The 24,051-nt window shown below is 47.3% G+C and overlaps 1 protein-coding gene across 1 annotated transcript in view; it reads left to right on the forward strand.

Moving 5' to 3' along the window:
• The window catches only part of ATXN1 (ataxin 1), a 351,291-nt gene that overhangs the window by 321,460 nt on the left and 5,780 nt on the right, over nucleotides 1-24,051 (forward strand). Inside the window, exon 8 of the mRNA XM_050890766.1 lies at nucleotides 19,071-21,108. Within this exon, the coding sequence (XP_050746723.1) occupies nucleotides 19,231-21,108 (1,878 nt within the window). The 5' untranslated portion in view covers nucleotides 19,071-19,230. The remainder of the gene's footprint in view (nucleotides 1-19,070; nucleotides 21,109-24,051) is intronic.

A 24,051-nucleotide genomic window follows, 5' to 3' on the forward strand; every position in this document is an offset into this window, starting at 1 on the left:
CGGGTTTTCTTTTTTTTTCTCTCAGAGATTTCATTTCTCCTGAAAGGTTTGGGACTGACAGCCCCAGAGGACGAAGTCTCTATTAATCCACCAAGCAGGCACAGCAGCTACAATGCAAGCTGCTCTGCCCTGTTAATGTGCTGCAGCCTTTGCTGAGAAAGGGGCAGTCCTGAGGGATGTGGTGTTAGCTTAGACTTTGCAGCGTTCAACCTCAACAAAAAAAAAAGTTGTTCAGCTCTTTGTCGACCTGCACCTGCATTAATTCAACTGGGTTTAACTGTTCATTTAGCTGGATTTAAGGTGACCTACTGGGCAACACGGACCCACTATAAACTTTTCTGCCAGTGTAGGTTTTCCAGATTCAGCCTGACCCAGGATGCACCTTGAAGCTGAGCCTTGCTCAGATATTTTAAGAATGAAAGCAAAAATAATAATACTGAGATGCACATTCAGCTGTCAGTGTTACTAAAGGCTTGGCAGTCCTGGTGGTCTCTAGGTTTGATGCTCCACACCAAAGTAATGGGGTTGCACAGGGGTAAAAACGCCCCTGTTATTCCAAGGCAAGTAATTCTAGTTTTCAACCAATTTAAAGTGCATGCAAATTTCATATAGTCACTGTTGGTGAGATTCGCTTTGGAGTAAATATCCCTGTATAAATATCCTCGTTCCAGGTTAAGATCTATTTGTATGCTAACAAAAAGCTAGAGACAAAGTGTTTTCAAGAATTCCCATCTCCAGCACACCCCATTGCTGTGGTGATGGTTTTTATTCTCTGAATGTGGAACTGGACCGAGCCTGACAACATCAGCTCACTTCAGAGAGGCTGCCCAGCAGGAATGACTTTCACTTCCAACCTGAGCTGGCTCCAAACCAAGGACCCAGAGGGCAGAGCCTCTCCTTCCCATTATCCTGTAAGGCATCAAAGCCAATTTCCCATTTTCTTTTAGTGCTAGCAGCTTGATGATAACAGAGAATTATTAAAGCCATATAATATTAAATATGATGGTAATTAGATAATCTCCTGTAACTGCCAAACTGTGATTTTTAAAGACTGTTGTTCATCACTGGCTTTTTCTTTTCTGATGGTGAAGGACAGACTTTGTCTTCTCTGTTTTGCAAGCACTGCCACTGCATGAATATAGCCTATGCTTATGGAGGGAATTTGTTTCTGCTCATTTAATTGCTTCCAGCCTATCCCAGTTCTGATCTTACTGCAAGGCTGTCAGTTACCCTCGTGTGAAGGGTATTTTCGAAGAGCATATATGGCCCATAGAGGCTTGGTGTCGCACAGCATCACTTGGGGTGGTGGAGCTTCTAGGAATAGAGAGACTGCTTTACAGGGAGGGCACAGGTTTGATTTGGAGACTGGCTCAGGTTGTCCTTTTGAATAAGCGTGGAAACAACTGATACAACAACATACCCAAATAATTTTGGACTTGAGGTTCTAGGATGTTTTAGAGGTGTTACAGAGGCAAAATAAGGCCTGCGCTTACTGAAATCTTTGATCTGTCGTTTTACAAGGGAGATCTCTAAAAGTCTGGTTTGCTCTTACAGCTGTTTCCATAGGCACATCACTTGTGTGCTACTGCTGTGATTTGGCTTATTAATAATTAAAAATTAATAAATATAAGGAAGGCCTGATCTTGTTCCCATTGCAGTAAACAAATTATAGCAGTAAAGGAGGAGGACTTTAGGTAGTAACTCTCAAAAAGTGTTTTATTAGTCTTATTATCTGACCAGAATCATCCTGCTTGTGTTAGCTCCGCTGCATCCAATGTCTTCCAGGCCACATTCTGCAGGTAGGAAATGAAGAAAAAGGAGAGATTGTCTTGCATCATCTTTTCTCTTTAAAGATTATACTTAAACACCATTAAATCCAAAACAAATGGCAATTCACATGCGTATTTAACGTCATTTAATCCCTGTTTGAGATCAGCAGTTTGAGTTTTTACTGAAATTTTGTACTCACCTGCTGATGAAGGGTGGATTCTCTGCAATGAACATGAACAGAATAACCCCCCTGGCAAGGATACAAGAAAGTCCTCTCAGGAAGGCTCCTTCACCACTGGTTTATGTGGTTAAAATGGGAGTAATGCAAAAACAAGCAACCTTAAAAACACGTTGAAGATATTAATTAATGCCCATATGAGCCTGCCAGCCTTTCAGTGTGTTTTCCATAGGCTTAAAGTTGGGGTGTGGGAACAGACAGGACAGAGCAAAACTTTTTTGTAGAGTGACACAATAAACACTTCATAGCAATCGTATACATTTTTAATGAAAGACTACTAGTGCATTTCTGCTGTTCTGGGCATCAGTGAGAGGGGATGTAATCCACAGTACTTTTTTTGGCTTTTAGTAATTTTTTCCTAGAGTGAGAAATGAGTGAGTGCGCAGTCTCAATTCTGACTCAGTCTCATGATGTTAGTGATAGTGGCATTTTAACTGATATTGAAGCAAGGACAGAAACTAACATTTAAGAGCAAGCAAGAATGACACAAATGCTAAGATGAGGAGAATACAGAAGAAGAATGCTAAAACAGTAGTTCAGAAAAGAACAGAGTGTGGGGGGAAATAATTTTAGACCAGAACTGTAGAAACAGTACTTGACCACAGACTGAAAATGGGGAAAGCTGCTATTTCTTGTCAGACCAGCTTGATTTTGAGTCTAAGCTGCTGAGCGACAATTTTGCTCTAGTCTGATCCTGCGTCTTTTAATTAACCAGGGTTGTCATCCACATCTTTGAGATTTTGATGTGAGCGGGAGCTCGTCTCTGTTGATTTGCTCAATACTCTGCATGCAGAAAGCAGCAGCTGCTGCTGGTGATCCCAGGGCTGATTTGTCTGCATGTTCTACTGGAAATATTTCCGTAAACGAAGCAAGCTGTGTGAGGAGGCACCTCGTCTAATTGGAGCATTAGGTCTGTGCAGTAGGTGGTACGCAGGTGGTTTTTTGTTGGTTTTCTGTCAGCTGCTAGTTTATCTGTGACATGTATGGGGCTTTGATGGATGTAGGTAGTGCAACTGCATGGAAGAGCCATTACGTGCCGGTGCAGTGTGGCCGTGCTGTGACTTACAGCGTTTTCAGAGTGCTTTGCTCCCCTTGGGCCCTCACATGTTGCACACTTTGAGTAGCAGCTACCATGGACCTCAGCAGGGGTCCTGGGCAAGATCTTGACCTAGGTGATACAGATGAGTCACTAGTTATGTTACTCCCACCTTCGTAGCTGCTTACTGGAGTGGTTTCAGCGTAATTGTGCTGAGTGGTGTCACAAAGCATATCTGTCAAAATCACCTGCTAAAATCTATAATTTTTGAGAGTCTTCAAACATTTTTAGTGGATAGGTGTAACAAGCATATTCCCATCCTTGCCAGCAGCCCACTAGTGAACTGAAATTGTACAAGGTTTTGCTGTAGCAAATGCAGCCCATGTGAGAAATGCAGTTTGGACCACCAGAAGATCTCCTTATTAGCCCACTTCTCCAAACAGCAAAAAGCCAAGGTAGCCTCACCCTGACAGCCAAGAAATTCTGTGGTGCCCCTTCTGTTAGCCATGCTGGCAACCTTCAGCAGCAGCTCAGGCAACATATGTATAGGAGACATGTCTTCTCTCTCCCTCCTTCCGCACTGAATGGGATAGACCAGCAACTATGGCTTCTGCTGAGATGCTGCAGCTCCTTCAACCCCAATTCACCAGACAGGCCAGCAGTTCCCTTCCCTCTCTTTCTTCTTTTCCCTCTCATTAAACCAGTGCGGTAGCTGTCATCTCAACCCGGCTGTACATCACAGAAGATACTGTGCTGTTTCGGCAGCAATCTGAGCCGAAAGGAAAGATTTTGCAGGCAGAATTGGACCCTTGGGGGGTGAGTTGAATGATGCTGTCACAGAAGAAGAAAGACTCTTTTTCCAGTGCAGCTCATGGTTTTTGCCAGGCAAGAGCAAGGATGTGACTTTTCATATACATGGGTAATCAACCTGGCAATGTTTCAAAATGCTTGGGTAGGTCTTGCCCCAGCTAGGAAAGATTTAAATCTAATTAGAAATCAGAGCTAGGAGGAAATGATACTTCTGCCCATGAGAATTTCCAAGATCTCAAAGAAATGTCTCATCCTGTAATGGGAGGAAAACTTGAAAAGCTGAGATACAGTGAAAATCAGATAATAGGTAAAAATGTTTTACAAAACTGTACAGCAAAGCCTATAGCTCTGTATTCTAGCTAGAAGATAGTTTCATTTCAAACCAAATTTCTCTTGCAGTTACAGCATTTTTTAATTAAACCTTCATTAAATGTTTAAAACAAACTTTTGTTTTGGGCCCAGCAAATGGATTTATTTTTTTTTAATATTACTGGGAAAATATTTACAAAGAAATTCCAGCAGTTTTCCCCAACTGTAAATGTATTCAAACATTTTTGCCTCCAACAGATTCAGGTGTGAAAACAAGCATTTCCTAATGTAAATTTTCCTTAAAAAATTCCTGCCACTTCTATTAGAAACCATTAGTTCTTACTTAATTTTAGCCCAAGGGCAACAGTGACTGTGTACCTTATTTCGGTTTTAGTTCCACCAGCCTTATAGCGGAGTGTTGTCAAGGCTTTTCCTCCTCAGAAGTTGAGTAACTTGTGACCGATGATGATGATGTTTTAGTCACCCTGGTTGTATGACCTCATGGTTATTCCATATTTTTCTAACATGTCCATTGTACCAAAGAGATTATGTATCATCCATTGCAGTAGGTATTTCACATTTCTAAGAAAACGTAACATTCATTTGTAAATGCAAGGAGAACAAAAGACAGAAGAAACACCTTTATATTCCATATCTACCATAAGGAGTCTACAAGTCAAAACCCACATATGAAAAAGAAACCAAACCAGATTAACAGATATAAAATCATTATGCATTCAGAAGAACAAATCAGACTAGGCAGAGAGAGAGAGTAGTAAACAGATCAGATGCTGGAGAATCACTCAGTCCAGGACTAAATGAGTGTAAATAAAACCAGGAAAAAAATCCCTTTTCCTTTTTGCCATAGGAATGGCTATGGTGGGTAATGTCGCTGCGGCCGCAGAGGAAGCTGCAGAGCGGTGGGATGCATCACGCCTATCACGCAGCTATTGCTTCCAAAGTTCACAAATTAGACACAGGGTGCCTCCGCAAGCAGACTTGACTGACTGTCAGTGTTCCCTGTTTGTCCTGGTTGGAGCGGATGTCTTGGTGAGATGAGGCAGTTTTTGCAAGGGACTCCCCCGGGAGCTTTCTTCTCCCAAGAAAGTCTCCCCGTTGGATTCTGCTTTGCAATGGGAGGATCTGAGCCTGTTTTAACTATTGTCTTCTCTGGGAGAACAGCACTTAAACGCTGGTTTGAAGAGGAACGCACAAAGGTTTTGAGCACTCAGATCCCAGGCTGAATCTCTTTCCTTTCCCCTAATTTAGAGTGCTTCTGAAAGGTCCTTAGCTAACACAGAAACTGAAATCCTGTCATTACCGAGGTATCGTTGGTTAGAGAACAAGCTTTCACACTAGGTCTTGCCTTAGCCCCAGTCTGGAGGGAGCACTTCAAAGCCCTGTAGGTAGTACCCACTGAAACGCATTGGGAAACTGCAATCTGACGTGTCTGTTGCTACAAAAGGGCTTACGCAGTTTCACTGGGCGCTGTGCAAAAGGCTGCCCTAGCTGGTAGGAGAGCTTTGTCAGTAGAGGATGCACAGTCATGAGCTGGATTTGCTGGCTTGGGTCCAAGAAGTGCCAATAAAATCTGGAACTGCACCGTCATGTATTTGTGTATGAAAGGAGCTGTACAGCAAGTTGTACCTGCCGTGTATAATGTGATATAATTAATTTAAAAGGTCAACATCGCAGTCCACTAGTGTTAAAAATAAAACTCGGGAAAGGTGAATTTCTGTGCTTATAAAGTTGTGAAGTCCCGCTTTGTAGCTGAATCGTGAGATAATAGAGTTGAAATGAACCGCTAGCTTTTGATAGCCTCTGCCCCACTTTCTAGTTCAGACCAGTGGATACAGCTAAAGCCACCAGCTTTGATGAAGAAGGGAATCAACATTTCTGTTTCAGGCTGTGTTTGTATAAACAGGCAGCTGCTTGAATATGCTGAACTGTGAGGAATGTGAGCAGAGAAGCAGCAAAAGTGAGTGGAAATCTCTGAGAAATACCACTGAATACATTGGACTGCAGTTCAGCATTTTGTTATGGGCATCATTTGTATTTATACTGTCAACACTGGGTAGATGAATGGAGCTACAATAAATGATATGTACAATTTGAATTTTTCGGTGTGTGCTCGAGACGTGATTCTGGTTCTCAAGCAAAAAAGATGATTTTTTCCTGCCGTTTCAGGGATTAGGTAAATCCCATGAGTGATGACAACAGACAGAACTGGGGCTTGCAGAGATACAGAAGGGAAAATGTACTTGACACTTGCGAGAAGTGAACTCTGAGCTGGTGGTGTGGTTAGACACGCAAGCCTCATTTCACAGTGCTGAAATATTGCCTTCTCATTCTCCTACCTTGAATCATGAAACCCCACGTTCTTCTAAGGATTCTTTCAGAGGGAGAAGTGAAATGATTCATATAAAGAACCAGAATTGCTCAAACCACATCCCTTTTATTTATCTAGACCAAACTAGAACCTCTGCCGAAGTTCGGATTGTTTAGGATAAAATACTCATAGTGTTCCTGGGTGTCCTGGTTTTGGCTGGGATAGAGTTAATTTTCTTCCTAGTAGCTGGTATAGTGTTGTGTTTTGGATTTAGTATGAGAATAATGTTGATAACACACTGATGTTTTTAGTTGTTGCTAAGTAGTGTTTATACTAAGTCAAGGACTTTTCAGCTTCTCATGCCCTGCCAGCGAGAAGGCTGGAGGGGCACAAGAAGCTGGGAGGGGACACAGCCCGGGCAGCTGACCCAAACTGGCCGAAGGAATATTCCATACCATATGGCATCATGCCCAGTATATAAACTGGGGGAAAGCTGGCCGGGGGTGGCTGCTGCTCGGGAACTGACTGGGCATCGGTCGGCAAGTGGTGAGCAATTGCATTGTGCGTCACTTGTTTTGTATATTATAATTCTTGTATTATTATTATCATAATTTTAAAAATTATTATTACCGTTATTATTATTTTCTTCCTTTTCTGTCCTATTAAACTGTCTTTATCTCAACCCATGAATTTTACTTTTTTTTTCCCCGATTCTCTCCCCCATCCCACTGTGGGGGGGAGTGAGTGAGCGGCTGTGTGGTGCTTAGTTGCCAGCTGGAGTTAAACCATGACACTGGACTGGTTTTCTTCTCCTGCTCGCTTATGTTCCTGTCCTTCTTCTGATAGCCTGCTTTAAAACTCGCGTAGCTACTTCTGATGTCAGAAGTCACACGTCACTGGGTGCTCCCATGTATGGGGGAGAGGCTCAGAAGGTGGAATCTCTCAGTGGTTTGTTGCCCTGATGCCAGGAAAGGAGACTGCTGCTGTGAAGAAGACTTGAGCAGCTGTTCAAGCAGGAGAGGGGAAGCTAGGCATGGGCAGAAGAGGAAGAATTCGCATTGTGTCTTGAATGAAGTAGTTGTGTCAGGGATGCAAGAGAAGGGAGATGAAGTGAAAAGGAGGAACCTCCAAGCTTCGGACTCCATTTAGACAAGGGTTAGAGATGGGGACAAAGGTAATGAAAGAGAGACAGTGCTTAAGTGCTTGGATAATTTAAAGGCCCTTAGCTCGAGATTGAACTTCTAGTGAAGGAGGCTGACTTGAGTGTAGAGTACTTTGAGGCTGCTTGGCTGATGTCCTGCACACTTTGGAGTGCAGAGGGCCAAGGACTAAGAAACGTGTCACCTTCCGACACCTTTTCATCTCTTTCTTAATTCTGTTAATGCAGTAAAAGCATCTTGAGTAGTTTTTGTTTTCTAGTCAGCAAATCCTACATGATGTCATGTAGCAGTCAAAGAAGCAATGTTCAGCCATACTTCACTCACTGATGAGCTGCAATACGGAACGTTCACTTGTAGCCCCCACATGTCTCAACAGCTGCTTCCCCAGGAGCTTTGTGTTTGCTTGTCTACTAGGTACTTAGGTGCTCTTCAGTACATCCACCTACAGAGAAATTCAAGAAGGGATCCAGGAGTTAGCCATGGGCTTCTGTGGTATGGTCAGAGGAAGAGTCAGGGTCAGAGTAACGGGTGTTGGTTTGGGGTCTTTTACGCGCTTTTGCTAAGTGCTTCTGAACTGCAGACCTTTAGCTAAATGTTGGCCTTACATTAATAGCCCTTTTTGAAAGTCTTTTTCTGATTTGCCGTTTGTATCATGGTTTGTGGCAGTGGCCATAGAAGATCTGGGTTTTTTTTTTTGTCTGAAGATAAATAGCGACTTGGAGGCTGGCTAGAGAAGAGGCAGTTGAAGTTTCTACAGGGAAGATTTGTGCTCTCCATGATAACAGAAGACGGAGGGTTGTGAGATCTGATTTGCATCACTGAAGGAAGGTGGGGAGTATGGATGCTCTTGGGGCATGTCGGCCAGGTCTGTGGCTGAGGATTTGCACCGAGGTGTATCGTTTTCATCATATAACCATAAACACTATTTTGAAACAGTCTCAGTGCTTTGTATTTCCATGTTACTTTTATGGGCTTGCTTGAAGTAACCTGCCATCCGGTATTTTTTTGCACAGGGCAGAATGAGTTAAGGGGGAGACATGCTGACTGCTTTCATGCTGTTGCTCAGCTTCCGCTGTGGGAAATGTGACACCTCTCCCCTTTCCTTAATGCCCAGCCTGGCTCACTACATGAAACTCTTCACAGTAAAGTCAGAGCTGACTCTCAAGGCCTGCTTTTTGGAATAGTCATAAAGCAGCTTTCTTGTAGCTTGGTGGAAAAAAAATGCAGTGAAAGTCATTCTGATGACAGCTAGAGGGAAGAAATAACGTTCTTTGCAAACTTACATGCAAAGACTAAGAAAAACAAGTGCAAGAGCTGTGCAAGGGAGGGGACTCTCTATTTGATGTTTGAATGCTACACGCCTGTAGGAAGTCTTATGTTTACAGATACGGGGGTCAAACAGAGATTTCCATTACCAGTTGCTCTTAACATTGGTTGTGTGATGCTTCCCCTCTTTTTTCTTTTTTTATTTGCTTTCTGTTCTGCTTTGTTCCCTTCTGTCTGGATTAAGCTGTGCAGCGTATGTGGTAAGTGCAAAAGAAAGGGTAGCAACCTTGCAGCAAAATTAGTTGAGTTGGTCCTGCCACAATTCCTTTTTTTCCCCCTATATAATCAAATTAATTAATTAGTCCATTGCTCTGGGGAAGTACTCTACTCTGCTGCCTGCTGGCTGTGCTGACTTACAGGGCTTGCTCTCAATTCCACGGTCTCCAGCGCCGACATCTGCCCCCACCACAGCTCCCGAGCCCTCCGTGCTTTTGGGGACGCTGTGGCAAAGGTGCCTGTGCACCTGGGCTGCGTGCAAAACTAATGCCCCTCTCAAAGCTTGAGTGATGTTAGATTACCCTTTTTCTTCCAGCCCTGGTGGCTGATGTGAGCATGCTCCTTGCATGCATGGCACTGGCAATTTGCCAGGTTTAGTGTAATTTTTTTTTTTTTTGAATGAGTGAGTGAATGAATGAATGAATACCTGATTAAGTTAATGAAGCTGAGCCAATGGTGGGAGGGAGCGACTTGGCTGCTGCCTGCTCTAAGAGATCTGGCAGCACGTTAGACTTGCATAATGCTTTACAGCTCCATGCTGTGCTCCATATGAGCCACAGGAGAGGGCTGCAGTAATTACTCGGCTTTTCGATTGAAACCAACTGCAGGTAGCTAGTCATCCTTTTGTCCATTTCACTGGTGTTGGGGAGTCACTTGTCTCTGCGCCGCGGATTTCCAGTGGCATATGGGTAAGACGCTTTCACAGAAGTGATCGCAGCAGTGAGAAAGCATGTTCGTGGCTCAGTGGCTTTTACGAAAGGTCCATTTGGATTTCCAAGCTGTGATTCACTGGACCCACATGTCCAATGGAGGAATGTTTTTAGTTCCTGAGTTCAAAATTCCTATATAAGTAACCTTTATGGGAGCTGTGTGATCTTTATTTTCTCGTTCCTTCTTCAGTTGGCTGGGAGAACGGGAGCAAAAGGTTTTCTTGTATCTGTTTTTTGTAAGAAAAGTAATTTTTAAACCCTTCCAGTTCTTTCTGATTGCTGTTTGAAGCAAGTTCTTTCTGGCAGTCCTGGATGGTACATACCTTTGTTTCTCACATACTTAAATTAAGAGTACTGGCACTGCCTGTTAGCACACCGCCTTCATTTGTCAACGTTCCCTGCTTGAGAGCAACACTGATGATTTGCATTCTTAGTTGGAATGGGTGGGTTTTTTAATTGCAACTGGAGCCTGTGACTGTGGAGCCTGCTATGTTGTTTTAAACCTGCATTATTTCATTTTCTTTTAATTGTTTTCTGTGTTGCCTTGTCAGATAGAACCGTCGGGGCAATCTCACCCTCACTGTGCTGGCCTCATTCAAGTGGCGCTGGTGATGGATTTGGCTCTCTGTGCCCATTTTATCTGCCTGCCACGCTCCCCATGGAGCAGGAGAGAGGCTCCCTACAAAGCTGAGTTGGGAAAAGTAACTAATCACTTGGTTTTGTGGGCTGCAGGGTCAGGACAGGCATTGTATGGGGACAGGAGGTGCAGAAGAGTTGGTCTGGCTTTTTTTTTGCCCACATGCATTCGTACGTGCACTGACCCCTATGATGTTGCCTGTGTTGAGATTGCCAGTTTGAGGGTCTGTGCGGGACGAGTGGGCAGTGCTGCAGGGCACACCCAAACGTAGCTGACCCTGAATGAAGAAGAAAAAAATTAATGAATTAGAGAAAGAAACACCAGAAAGGTGGCTGGGGGGGATGTTGAACTTGCTCTCAGCCTTCTGCAGCGCTCGGGGAGCATGCTGCATGCCTCGAGGCCGAGGTGAGCTGCTGGCATTTTCGTTTTGTCGGTGGTGACAGTCAGTGATCCTGATTTGGCGAGGCACGGAGTGTGTGCTGGGGCTATGAGCAAGGGCTCATGCAAACTTGCTTCAAGTTAAAGCTTTGCTGAATGAAGCCTGAGAGAAGGCGAGGTGTTGGAATCCATTTCAAGGGGAATTTAACATCAATTCACGTTTTGCACTTTACAGATGGACTAATTATAGTCTAATTTGCTAGCACGTGGTATCTACCAGAGAAGCAGTCTGCAGGAAGGACTTCCAAGGAAAGGCATCAAGCATGCAGCTGACCTTTCCAAATCTGCCCCTAAAGCCGTGCTCTCACACTGTCCTCTTATCAGCCATGCTTAAAGGTACATTCCTCCCCATGAGCGCCTGTGCTTATCTGTAAAATGGCTGCTCCAAGTTGGCTGCTGCTTGCTGGCTGGATCTTCAAAGGGGTGAAACGCCCCCGGTTTCTGTAATTTTTCGTGGGGGTCTTATTCATGTCTCCTGGCAGCGAAGCCAGGCGTCTCTCTAATTTGTTTTGCCGAAGAAGGAGAGAACGTTAGCGAGCATTTTCAGACACATGGAAGGAGACCTGTGTGACATATCTGCGGTGCAAATGTGTTCATACAGGCATGACAGTTTCTGTCACAAGTTAAAATGAGCGGTGAGTGGGTGTCGCTACGTTTATAGTCATTCGTGAAATTTTCAATGGAAAATTGTGTAGGCAGCTCCCATTGTAGCTGGGCACATTTTAGATAAATGAAAAACATCAACAAAGTAATTTCGGTATTATACTTGTTTATAAATGAACTCTATTCACTCATTTAGGCTGCAGAAGCACCTCTAGGGGATGGGTGTAAGAGTAAAGGATGTCGCTGTGCAATATCAGACAAGGTGGTCCTGTAAACTTGCCATCCTGCTCTGGCAGCAGTTGGTGCAGTGCAGGGGATAAAGGGTGAGATGCTGCATCTGGCCCCTTGCAGAGTGGCATAGGTGGGATCCACCTTTCCATCCTGCTGTCAGTGGGGTTGAAGGAGCACTTTAAAATGTGTGTGGCATCCACGCTGCCACCAAAGGTGCTGGGTGTGTGTGAAGGGGGGTGCTGCCTTCCCAAGCATCTTGGGTTGGTGATCCTGATGCTCCTGGCACAGCCACCTCCGAGGCTTTGGGAGCAGGGCTTCAGAGGGGTTTGGCAGACCTCTGTCAGGTTGTAAGGCTTCAGTGCGGCGTGGTAGTAAAACGTCGCGCTGCTGGAATGTGCTCCAGCGTCACACCTGTATTGGCTCTGCCTGTGGGACCATGCAGTTCGCAGTCAGCCTGAGCCGAAACCCCAAGCCCAAGCAGCCCCAGGTCTTTCCTTCGTGGCTGCAGATAGAGGTGCTTCTCGTAGGGTCAACTGAGGTGCACTTTCTGCTGTGCAGCTGAGAGAGAAAGCCATGCGTCAAGTTGTGCACGCTCACATGGCTTTGCCCCAGGGCTCAGGCTGTTACTTAGCAGTTAAATCCTTCTCACCCTTCCTCCGTAGGGGCAGAGGGCTCTGGAGTCCAGCGCTTCACCCTCGAAGAAACTTTACTGTAGTCAGCATTGTCAGCTCTTGCGATTTTATCACTAGTCTCTAGATATCTGACGCAGTTTCACAAAACTCCAGTTCCTGGTGTCAAATGATGAGATGGGAAATTCCACTTTTAGCTAAAATAGTAAGTTTCTGGTCTTGTGGGTTGCAGGGAAAAGCTAGAGACCTCGAGCCTGAAAGGCCTCACAGGGCAAGTTAAAAAAAAAAAATAATAAAAAAGCAAATAACCTCCACCGTTATCGTTTTAAGAAATCTCCTACTTGTAAACCAGTATCATGTGTTTCAGGGGCAAGAAGTGGGGCCTGACTCGTGCTATTTGAGCGCCCAGGTTTGGCGCTGTGAGGCAGGGGATTTCTGTGCCAGGGAGCGAGGGTGCTGCCCGTGGGGTGGGCTGGGAGGGGGCAGAGCCGGCTGATGTGCCAAGCCCTCTGACGGCAGCCCTGCCACGGGCTTGGCTTGCGGCTCTTGGAGCAAGTGCTTCCTTGCTTCCAGCCTGCTTGCCTGCCCAGCGTCTTGTGCTGCGCTCTGCAGTACCACCTCTCTGCAGAGCGTGCTGGAGAAGGAGGGATCACCTTTGCTAATAACTTTTTTGGTAAAAAAAAAAAATGGAATAAATGAGTAGGCAGCTGAGAATCTACTCAGATCACCCATGGCACCTGCACTCCTACAAGGCGTACGTGTAGCTGCATCACTATACGCGTGCACAGCAAGGTATGCCGTGTGTTCATAGCATGGCATGAGATGTTGAAAATGCAGGCATCTTTTCTGTTGCAGAACCAGGTGGTGGCACACAGATAAACTGATGGCAGAAACCTGCAAACTTCTGGAAGTTAATTCCAACTCTTAATTAATTCAGCAGTTAGCCTAACTGAAACCTAAGCTAATACTAGCACTGTGAGAAGCTGTCACTCTTGTGCAGCTCACCAGCACCCACCACACAAAATAACTATATGTACCTAACTACAGTTTAACTGTAGTAAAACAGGACTACGGGAGGCACGTGCCCTGCTTAGAACATGCAGATCTCCCCTTATCCTCAAAATTCAGGAGCTAAGTAGCAGGAATGGATAATTAACTGCTGGAGTAGCTTTCTAATAATCAATTTGTATTGCCTGCATTCATGAATGTCATCGAGTGAATGGCTGTTCTGGAACTCCATCATCTGTCTGTCCTTCTGGGAGTGTATCTTACACTATTTTTTCCTCCTAAATCTTCCTCTCTCAATGCTGGTACCTACATACTTGCATCATAAAATTTCATGGGAATGTCAAGCCATTGGGCATCTCACATCCAGTGATGTGCTTGCTGAGGTTTGCTCATATTGCCTAGTTTTTATATTACATGAAGGCTGTCTGATCTGACCAGGGAGAGGAGGGACGTGCAGAATAGCTGCTCGCTCTGCAGAAACCTGTAGCAATTTGCTGTGGCGGATTCCCAGAAGTATAATAAGAGCTAACACTGCAATGGACAATCTGTCTTGCAGATGTGGTGTTGATCAGGAATCCTTTCATTTTAGGAAAAGAATTTCAAATTTTATTAGAGGTTTTCATGTTTCTTATTAATGGATCTCTGCAATTGGCCCTCCTGGGAAATCTGCCAGAGCGCTGTGAAATTGGTGGGATTGGACAATAAACTCCTATAGCTATTGTTGGCATGCACTGAGCTGCACATGGCAAGACTAATGAAATCTGTAGCAGTTACAACTATGAATATGTAGCTGGCAGCGGGCAGGGTGTAGAGCGGGGGGTAAAGCTGGCACATAGATCTGAGAGCCAGAATGCAGCTGTGGAGCCCTCTGCAATGTGTCTGTTTTAATCTCTCTGAATCTGATCCTGCAAGATGCCAGCCTCCTTGGAGGGGAGGGGAGAGGTAGGATGAAGTGCCCTCCCTTCCCACTGATTTCCAGCGCTGCCGAAATTACCCATTCATCCTATCGTGATGGGATGGGTGGGCGATTTGAGGTGGGAGCATCAGACTGCACTGCTGCTTCTGCCTGGTAACACCCCAGACATAAAGAGCCATGTGTCAGGCTTGATTCAAAGGATTATTTTTTTGGTGTACTCTTTGAATATTGCATTGATGTCTACTTGCCAGGCAGGACAACAGTGTCTGACAGAGGGGAGACTCAGGTTTTTTATTGCATGGATAACTCGGAGAATTTACTGGTCGTACCTGGAGCCAGAAGGTGAAGGTTGAAAAGTCGTAATAATCTGTGTGTTCTTAGGGTTTGGGATCAACGGAGCCTTTTGACTCGTTTGAATTGAATATCCCTGAAGTTGGAGGCTGACGGCTGCCCCCCTTGGGTGATTGCTCCACGCAATAAGGCAAACGAGCGGGTGGTCCCAGCCCTTGCTCCTGGTGGCACACGTCCGTGTGAGCTTGTTAGCAACTGCAGAAAGGTCAGGGACCAGAGAGGATGAGGGACTAGATTTTTGAAGGTGTTAAAAATGACGTTAGCTACATCATGGGACTGTAAAAAGTGCCTGATTTCTGAAGGCAGTGAAAGTCCCACTGTTTGCATAGCCAGGTGCTGCTGTGGTTTGTGAGTCTGGCCCCAACTTCTCTGCATCCCAAGACTCAGTCCTGGGTGGTGGGATGCAGCATACGATCACGGTGTGTTTGGAGGCTTGTGTTGCTGGTTCTACCTTTGCTGCAGTGAACTCCGGATAAATAAAGGAGGTCAGCCCCTCAAGCTATAACCCAGTATCCTCTCATGAGTTTTAAATTTATTAGATGAAATAAACAGAAAAATACTGTTTTGGGAGACATAGTGAGGTTTAAAGTGCCTTGCAGAGAGACGCTGGAGTTTTGCATGAAAAATGCACATCCTGAGCTCCAGTGAGCAATCCCTCTGGGACCAGAGCAAGCCCAGATGGTGACTCCTCCAAGTGATTATTTTTCTGCCTTAAGCCTTTCCAGGAATTTGAGTGTGGGCAGGCTGCCAGCGGACACTGGCTGTCCAGACACTTTAGCAATGTTCCATGTGTACTTGCTGCCAGAGATACCAAAGTCCAGCTGCTGTCCCTGATCTCTTTGTCCCCTTTACCTTCCCAGCCATAATTACACAGGCATGCACGCACGCACGCACGCACTCGTGTGACACACACACGTACAAAGCGGGAGCAAAAAATCACCTGGTATTTGCTGCTTGTTTGCATATCTCGCAAATCGTGATCAACAGCTCTGGAGTTAAAGAGAAGGGAAATCTCAAGAGTCAGAAAAATTACTTGGATCCAAAAAAAAAGCATACAAATAACAAACCCTGCGGCACACCGCAGAAGGCAGGCATTCATCATTCTAGGACAGCCAGCAAAGAACAGTTTAACCAAGTCTTTTACCTCTTGCCTTTGAGACACTTTGTTTGGGTTGTCTCCCTTTCATTGCTTCCCTAGCAAAATCAGTCCTGTCTTATCTTTACTGTTGCTGGAACTTGAATTATGCTGAAACCTTACCATTTTACTTTTAAGTCTTGAAGTAGAAGTAGGCTGTTTATGCTGCACGTTTGCATTTTTGCAAATCCAGTCCTGTCTCTGTTAGAGTTCAAAGTCTCGCCGTGAAGTACTTGGGCTTGGAAAAGTGGGGCAGTCTTCACCACTCTACGGCTGTCTCATCCCTTGTCTCCGTTAAGCTTGCTCATTCCTCCTGTGCTCTCCAGGAGATTTTGGGCAGCCCTTTTGTTACCGGTGATGATGAAGTCAGCCATATGAAAGATTTACACCAAAAAAACCCCCAAAACTCAAAAGATTTAGTATTTGGTATTTTTGAAGGATGTTAACTTTGACATTGGAGGCTACCCAAAAGTCAGTGGTTCAATGCTATTTAGCAGAACAAAACCTTTGCTTCAGCTCCTGCAGAGTGAAACTTCACCAGGTTTCATACAGCTTCATAGTAGTACTTTTGATGCGGAGAAGCTGAACCCAGACGCCTCAGGCTTTTGGAACAACTAGTTTTGGGGAGCCTGATTTATCCGTCACAGCAAAAGAGACTGGCCCTATTCGGTCCCGTGTACAAGCTCCCTGCTCTGTTGCAGGGAGAGGGGCCAGCCCTCTGCTCCCAACTTTTCCCCATGGGAGTGTATTTAAATTCCGGGTTTGCAGCTCATGTCCATCTCCACGAGAGATTGAGGGATGGTCCGAGCCCAGCGTGAGCTCTTCGTGGCAAGGGGAGTGGGACGAGCACCCCGTGTCGAGGGTGTCCCCCCACGGCATCCCCGGGCAGCCGCCCTGGCCGGGAGCTGCTGACTTAACCTGCCAAAGCCGACTGCCCGGGGCAGAAGGCTACAGTGAGCTAAAGTTAACCAAGGATGACTGCGCAAATGTGAGCTCGGCGATTTTATTTTCAGTCGAACTTAAAAATAAAAATCTGTAAGTCATGTGTAATATAATAATTTTAGCTGTTGCCAAGACACGCTGAGCAACTGTTAGGAGGAGGGGGAAGACCCGTGCTGATATAGCACCCTGTCTCCTGGCTGCCCTTGCCCAGCCGCGGTCGCAGCACTGAGGCGGCAGTGCCAGCGGGTCGGGGCAGGTCGGGGTAGGGGTGCCGAGCCGCTGCTCAGCGGGTGCTGCTGCCCCTGAGCCACCATGCTCAAGGCATCGCTGGCCCTTGCTCTTTTGAAGCTGTCCCGAGTCCTTTCGTCCTCCCTCTCGCCTCAAAGCCAGGGAATCCGCCCTGAAACAGTGCTTCACTCCCCCCCCCCCAGCTCTGTGGCTGTTGGTGTTTCATTACTGTTTATCAATATTTAAACAATGGAATAATTAACTTAAGATTGTATCAAACCATTAGAAGGTTTGGACTTTTCCTGCAGCCTTACAGCAGCTTGGAGGACCATAAACGTAAAAAGTGCTATTAAAGATAGGTTTAATCTTAGTCTAGTATGTCTTCAAAGTACTGCATATGCATATAAACATCAGGCTTATTGTTCATTAGAAGCAAGGCAGCAGGGAGGGAAATCCCCCAAAAGGAATATTACTTGCCATAAGATAAGTATCATTACTGCTGCTCAGCATTCACTTTAAAGTGGGCTATATCGTATTTCCATCTTCGTTCACATCCACTCTTAATTCTTTCTCTCTCCATTTTTCTTTCATATAATGCATGCTTTTCTTGTTAGGATGCCGGTCATGTGAGGTGCAGAGTTTCTCAGCACCCATTCTTGCATATCTTTCAAAACAGAAATGCAGATGGCAAGCTGTGGCAGGACAGGGGCTGGGGAAGGGTTTCACTCTCCATAAAGTTTGTTATGGGACAAGGCAAGGTAGGTTTCAGGAAGGTAGGGGGAGACTGTCAGCTCCTTTTGCTTTTTTTCAAAGCATGATGTGGTTTAGTTACGGTATTTTCCTTAGCAGATAATGAAAGAGTTAGGAAGACTTTGTTGACTTTGTTGCCTTTGAGTGGCTGAAGTCACCAAATTAAGTGATGCAGAGCAGAGAAAGCAGCTGTTCTGCTCCAATAGCAAAATTAGCCCAATATAAAATCGTGAGCTTTCACAGTGGTGGGGACTCCTGGTTTGGATCAGGAAACCCAAACGTGCTTTTCCAAGCGGTCCTGGCGAGGCATCCCCAGGGCTGAGTTTGCGTAGCATTTGGACATGTGGCTGTGGCCGTGAGTACAGTACCTGCAGCCTCCCTGGTCCAGCAGTCGCTAAGAAACAGGGGGATCGGATCCCGCCAGAGATGGCGATGGTGCCGGTGCCTGGCTCCAGCCAACCCGTGCGCGGCGGGGAGCATCTCCCTGCACAGAGTCCTGCCTGGACACCTGGGCATGAGGTGTCAGTAGCAGAGGGAGTTCAAAGCACCAGGGGAAAAAAAAAAAACAAACCCCACACATTAAAAACCTGGCTCAGAGCCATCTCTGACTCTGGGCTGCTGCTGTGAATAGATTGTGTGGCCGAGGTTCATTGCCAGACTGGTAGATAAAGGGCACGTGTGCCCGTAATGAGCCATGGCATGGAGGGGGGACAGGGGGCAGCTGCTGCCTCCACAGCCCTGCCCCTGCGGGTGACTCTGGGATTCAAGGGTTCAGGAGTGACCCACCACCTTCCCTCCGCACCACTAACAGCTACTTGTTGCTAACGTAAATATTTTGTGTGTGCATGTTCCTTGGGGCTCCCTACCGTGCTCCCGTGCTTTTTAGGACACAGCAGGGTTAAGGCAACGTCATTGTTGCAGGGGAAGGAGAGGCTGGAAGAGCGAACTGGGCACCTTAGAGACACGGAGGATTTTCCCAGAGGAAGGAGAAAGCGAGCCTTGGGAAATAAGTGACCATTGTTAAATTTGGCAAGTTGTGGCCAGAGAGTTTCTGATCTGCCTAAAGTTTTAATCATTTTCCTGATGCATTAGCAGACATGCCCAGGATTTTTGCTGCTGTTTACAGCAGAGCTGTCAACTGCTCCTTGACATGAGAGGGGCAATGCCTGACCGTTTTTTTTTTCCCCCCAGAGTTTTTCTTTTTCTCGCTTGCTGTTTCGGGGTGTCTGCTCATTTGTTCTCATTTCTCAGCGCTGACGATGTGACTCCCCCCTCCTTTGCCCACCCTCTCGTTGCAGAATCCAGAGGAGCTGTCAGAGGATCGTGCTCACGGGGAGATGATTCCTCATGAAGTCACTGGATCCCTTGCAGAAATCAAATGTGACTTTCCGTTTATCAGACTGAAATCAGAGCCAGCCAGACAGTGAAGCAAGCACAGTGGAGGGGGGACGGCGAAAGATGAAATCCAACCAAGAGCGGAGCAATGAATGCCTGCCACCTAAGAAGCGAGAAATCCCTGCCACCAGCCTGCCTTCGGAGGTGAAACCGGTCCTGCCAAACGAAAACCACCGTGCGGATAACCTAGCATGGCTCCCCAGCACACCTGGCGGCCAGGGTGGCCTGGGTGGCCGGCACCGGCCCGGGGGGACGTCGTTGGTGGAGGCAGGCTTGCAGCAGGGTTTGCACAAGTCGCTGTCTGCAGGGCTGGACTATTCCCCACCGAGCGCACCCAGGTCCGTTCCAGCCTCCACCACTCTTCCCGCAGTGTACTCGCCCGCCCTCTCCCAGTCAGGGACCCCCGTTTCCCCCGTGCAGTACACGCACCTGCAACATACCTTCCAGTTCGTCGGGCCCCAGTACAGCGGATCGTACACCGGATTCATCCCCTCGCAGCTGATCTCCCCTACAGCCAATTCTGCGACTGGCGCCGTGGCGGCGGCCACGGCCGTTGCGACCACTCCATCCCAGCGCTCCCAGCTGGAGGCTTATTCCACTTTGCTGGCCAGCATGAGCGGCTTAAGCCAGCAGGGGCACAAAGTTGAGCCGCACCTGGTCAGGACGCCTGGACTGATCGCCGCCGGGTCTCCTCCACCCACCCAGCAGAACCAGTACGTCCACATTTCCAGCTCTTCCCAGAGCACTGTCAGAAACGTCTCTCCTCCAACCATCCCGGTCCCCCTGCACCCCCATCAGACAGTGATCCCACACACCCTCACCCTCGGCCCTTCCTCCCAAGTGGTCGTGCAGTACACCGACTCAGGGGGCCACTTCGTCACCAGGGATCCCCCCAAGAAGCCCGAGAGCAGCCGGCTGCAGGCGATGCAGGCCAAGGAGGTACTGAACGGCGAGATAGAGAAGAGCCGGAGGTACGGCATTTCGCCCTCTGCCGACATGGGTCTAGTCAAAGCAGGCAATAAACCAGCTCCCCATCATTACGAGACCAGGCACGTGGTGGTCCACTCGAGCCCCGCTGAGTACGGCGCGCGGGATTCCTCAGGTGTCCGAGCCTCCGTCATGGTGGTCCCCAACAGCAGCACGCCCACGGCGGACATGGAGGTGCAGCAGGCCACCAACCGTGAGACCTCTCCCTCAGCCCTCAACGACAAAGGAAGCTTGCACTTAGGAAAGCCAGCCCACCGGTCCTACGCCTTGTCTCCGCAGCAGGCTCTGGGCCACGAGGGGGTGAAGGCGGTGGCCACGCTGTCCCCTCACACCGTCATTCAGACCACCCACAGCGCCTCCGAGCAACTCCCCGTCGGGCTGCCGGCAACAGCCTTCTACGCCGGGACCCAGCCGCCGGTGATTGGCTACCTGAGCGGTCAGCAGCAAGCCATCGGGTACCCCGGCAGCCTGCCGCAGCACCTGGTGATCCCTGGCACCCAGTCCCTGCTGATACCGGTCGGCAGCGCGGACGTCGAGCCGTCAGGAGTCACGCCCGCGATCGTCACGTCGTCTCAGTTCGCAGCAGTGCCTCACACGTTCGTCACCACCGCCGTCCCCAAGAGCGAGAACTTCAGCGCGGAGCCCCTCACTACCCAGCCCGCCTACCAGGCCACCATGGTGCAGGCACAGATCCACCTGCCCGTGGTGCAGTCCATCGCTTCCCCTGCCGCCGCACCTCCCACGCTGCCCCCCTACTTCATGAAGGGGTCGATCATTCAGCTGGCCAACGGGGAGCTGAAGAAAGTAGAGGACTTGAAAACGGAAGACTTCATACAGAGCGCGGAAATTAGCAACGACCTGAAAATAGACTCCAGCACTGTGGAGAGGATTGAAGACAGCCATAGCCCAGGCATTGCCGTGATACAGTTTGCAGTTGGGGAGCATCGAGCACAGGTAATGGCAACGCATGGTGGGGTGGGGGGGTTGGACTGGGGTGCAAGCTGTGGCCCCCCGGGTGCAGCTTTCCTCAGCACGTCTCAGTCGCTTTGGATCCGTGTGGGGTTGGTTCTTCATCGTTCACATCCATCTGTGAGACCAACCCTGGACCAAAAATCATCCCCCTCGCCGTGCCGGGGGCGCCATCAGGGTCACACCAATGTTAAATGTAGTCTCTTGGATATAAAACGGGTCTGTCTTATAGCTGGAGAACCCACAGGAAGAATTACATGATCTTCATGTTTTTTGATTAAAATATAAAATGATGTAAGCAGTACGAGAGGATATATTTTGCATTTTGATAGGTAATTTTTACCTTCCACACCAGAAAGCTCTGGTTAGATTCAGCTCAAATCCTACCCTTGGGAGATAGGTAGGGCACAAGGCAGTGAATTTCCATGGCTTGAGAAGTTGGAGCTGCCTGGGAATGGCTCCATCACACACGTAAGTTACTGAAACGCACTACAGAGTTTTACTGAGGGTTCGGTTGCAGGTGGTTTAAACACTGCACGGCTCACATAAACTGTGTGTTCAAGGGAAATTTGGAAAGAAAAACTATCTAGGTGGCTGGGCAGGCTGCGCTTCTGACCTTTGTTTCTCGTTGGTTCGCAATGTAGGAAGAAAACCTGTAACTTTCCGAAGGTATTTTTAGGTTGAGAATGAGTACATACTGATCATAAAGCATTATCCTGATGCTGTCCGTTTTCTGAGCGATTTAGATTCTGCTGCATTGAGGCTGGAGCAGTTCAGATATACTGGATAGCATTTTGCTTCCTAGAGGTACTCATTTTAAATAATCTTGTTGCAAATCTTTTTGGTTTGGTTTGAGTGCTGTAAACTGCAGTGTCTGCAACCCTGACGCTGCACCCCCAGCGCTGGAGAACCAGAATGAGAGAGAGGGAGAGAGGAGCTGGACATGGACACGTGTAGTAAAGCACCTCAGGCTGACAGTTTGGAGAAGAAAAACAAACAGCGACGGTACCGAGGAGCAGATTACACGAAAAATTTCTCACAGTCACAGCAGTCCGTGGCCTGTCCTTCCCCAGTTGTGCACACATGGTAAATCGCTGCATACGACACGTCCCTTTTCTCATGTAAAATGTGCAGATTCCCTGTGTGGTTTTGTTCATGTATGTGCGTGCATCTGCACAGCTGATAGAAGTTGGGCCTCTGGTGCTTTCAGTATAAAGACGTGATTTTTTTCCCACCGCTCAACTGTATTTTGGTGCATCTCAGGCTTCGTGATTAGAGGAACCGTCCTTGGATCAGGACCAGTTACTATAATTTGCCCTGGTGCCTTGAATAATGAGATTTCAAAAGTAGCAATCTCCCATCTGCAATTTTCATCTTGCTCTCATTTCTCTCCCTGCAGCCAGGCCACTGGTCTCTGCACCAGCAGAAGAGGTACAAATTAGCAGGTAGCATTTGTGTCATGTCTCGTTCGCAGATCTGTCAACGCAGGCGATGAGTTGTAGTCCTGGGCGCGGGGAAGAGCGCCTTTGCAGGGGGTGGAGTGCCATCCTCTGGCAGAAAGCAAGCCGAGGCTGAGGCTGTAAAAATCCAGGGCCAGGCGCACAGGTCTCACCCAGCAAAGTGTCACCTTACGGAGAAGCCTATCAGGAGCCGGCTGATGTCATCGCAGCTGAAATACTCCCCAGCTGTGCTTCCCACCGGGGATGCTTCCAGAATGGAGGGCGAGTCACGTAGAGATATGATTAGAAACGGGGGTTTAATTTAGGTTTCCTGCAGATTCCAGGACTTGGGTCTCTTCCCAGATCAGCTGTGTCCCTGCATAGCGGGGACGGCTCTGCCGGTTTTCCTTTGCCTGGGGGGAGAGAGAGAGAGAGAGAGAGAGATCATTTCTACGTGCTTGAAGTCTCCGTGACCTCACCCTCAGCCCGATGTGGCTGTATGAAAGCATTTAACCTTATTAGCAGGCATGCGGCAGTCATTACTCGTTAGAAAATTGCCTGCATGAAGAGGGCTTAGTCTTCTCGTTGAAAGAACAGTATTTAGTCACGCTACTTTGCGCAGTGTCACTGTGGTGCTGCTGCACTTAAATATATCTTGACTCTGGAGTACAGTGGGGATATATCTGCATGTGTAGTGTAGCTTTGCAAAGTATTTTATTACAATTAAGTTTCAGTTGCATACATACTTCCAAAAGGAGGGAGCTTTTCGAATGGTATTATCACGGGAGTGTAAGTTGTAAAGAGTAAGTGCCATACAAAAATAGCAGTGTTATCATTAGCTTTGGCTCACTTACGTACTCCTCCCAGGGATCTCTGGGAAGTCATTATAATATTGATGAATTTGTATTTTCAGACTTTGTGCAAACGTTAGCTAATTTTCTCACCGATTGAGGGACAGAGGTAGGAGATTATTTTTAGCTGAGCATATACAACTGTAATGTAAATAGGGAGGCCCCATGCAGCTGCTATTGTATCACTGCAAGCCCACAGCTGCCCCTCCCCAGCACAGCACTCAGGCAGAAAAAGGTCATCCTCCCTCCTTTCCCCGCCTTCCAATCACCTGGCAAATCCAACCCGCTTCCAGGTATGGAAACCTAGAGGAAAATTAACCCACCTAAAGCTGCATGCTTTTTCAGTGAAATAACTGGCCTTAGCCCTGGAGGGATGCTAGGTCTCCATTTCACAGCATCCCTGCTCTGGATTAGGAAGAAGTCAAGTAAGTATCAACTGGACCAGAACCCAAAGTCCAGCTGTTATTCCTTTGCCTTCCAATTGCCTAAAAGAAAAGACCTATGGATCTGCATCTCTTTGCAGTTCCACATATTGTTCTTGTAATAACACTTTCATCATTATTACCTGTCCTTTCTTTTGCTGCCAGGAACAAGCGGAAGTCAGTAATTCACCTCCATTGATGTTAAGGTGAAAACAC

Source organism: Gymnogyps californianus, chromosome 2, assembly GCF_018139145.2.
Source record: "Gymnogyps californianus isolate 813 chromosome 2, ASM1813914v2, whole genome shotgun sequence".
In the NCBI taxonomy this organism is placed as follows: Eukaryota; Metazoa; Chordata; class Aves; order Accipitriformes; family Cathartidae; genus Gymnogyps; species Gymnogyps californianus.